At 41.2% G+C, this 1,495-nt stretch overlaps 1 protein-coding gene across 1 annotated transcript; it reads left to right on the forward strand.

Annotated features, from left to right (window-relative positions):
- Positions 1-2: 2 nt before the first annotated feature.
- On the forward strand, positions 3-503 carry LOC105556765. The gene has a single exon (XM_012003878.1). The coding sequence runs from the start codon at positions 3-5 to the stop codon at positions 501-503; it is 501 nt and encodes a 166-aa protein (XP_011859268.1).
- The last annotated feature ends 992 nt before the right edge of the window (positions 504-1,495 follow it).

The raw sequence follows: 1,495 nt of genomic DNA on the forward strand, positions 1-1,495 counted from the left end.
ACATGTACAATCCACTGCACGCGGGGTGTTATGTCGAATTACCGCGAGAAATAAAACTGAAGAAAGCGGTAGTTAACGTGCAATCTAAGGACAATGCGTGTTTCGCGCGGTCAGTGGTGGCTGCTCTGCATCCAGCTGAAAGACACGCAGACCGAGAATCGTCGTATCCCGATTATATAACGGAACTAAACGTGCAAGACATTGAGTTTCCCGTGACGCTTAATCAGATTAAAAAGTTTGAACATTCAAACGATATCTCAATCAACGTATATTGCATTGAGAATAAGGAAATCTTACCGATACAGCTTACCACCCGGAAGAAGGAGAAGCACGTCAACTTGCTATACGTTCAGGGAGACGACGACGTGGGCCATTTTGCGTGGATAAAAAATATGTCCCGCCTCATAAGCACGCAGTTGACTAAGCACAATGGAAAAAAAATTTCTGTGATCGGTATGTATAATTTTTACATAATAATTTTTAAATTACATAATAAGTTATGAATAATATAAAAAAATATTTTTCCAGATGCTTGCATTACTTCAGTTCGAGTCAAAGGTTGGAAGCTCACATTGTGGACTGTGGAGAGATGAACGACTGCGCCATCAGATTACCGAGTGAGGACAAGTGGCTGACCTTCAAAAATTACAGCAGTAAGGAACGTGTACCGTTTGTCGTATACGCCGACTTGGAGTGCACTCTGGAGAAGATGGACAAGGATTCGATAACGTCTACATATGCGTATCAACATCATGAAGTATTTAGCGTTGGATATTACGTGCGTTGCTCGTACGACGATTCATTGTCCACATACCAATCTCGTCGCGATAAAGATTGCATCACGTGGTTCGTCGAGCAACTCAAAGTGTTATCACAACATGTAAAAGAAAAGTTGTTCAATAATGTCCCAATGGAAAATTTGTCGAAGGAACAGTGGAGGGCATACCGTAGCGCGATGCATTGCCACATATGTCAAAAACCGTTCGCACTGGGTGACGATAGAGTACGCGATCACTGCCATTTGACCGGAAGATATAGAGACCCCGCGCATTCGAACTGTAATTTAAATTATAAAAATTTATATTGTATTCCTGTGGTCTTCCACAATTTATCCGGTTACGATTCGCATTTCATTGTCAAAGAAATAGCTACGGCGTTCGAAGGACATGTAGAATTGCTTCCAATTACGAAGGAAAAATACATTTCCTTCACCAAACATGTCACAGGCATCGCTGAAAAATCAGATTGGCGAAATTGTATGAAATTGCGATTCATCGATTCATACAAATTTTTAACTGCCAGTCTCGACAAACTAGCGTCTCTTCTCAGCATGGATAATTTGAAAATTACACGTTCAAATTTTTCAAAGTTATCGATGGAAGATTTCAATCTATTGACACGAAAGGGTGTCTTTCCGTACGAGTACGTTGATTGCGTCGAAAAGTTGGAGGACGCGTGTTTACCACCGCGCGAATCATTTTACAGTTCCTTGACC

The sequence above is a fragment of the Vollenhovia emeryi genome, unplaced genomic scaffold, assembly GCF_000949405.1.
Source record: "Vollenhovia emeryi isolate VEMERY1.0 unplaced genomic scaffold, V.emery_V1.0 DF948426.1, whole genome shotgun sequence".
NCBI lineage: Eukaryota > Metazoa > Arthropoda > Insecta > Hymenoptera > Formicidae > Vollenhovia > Vollenhovia emeryi.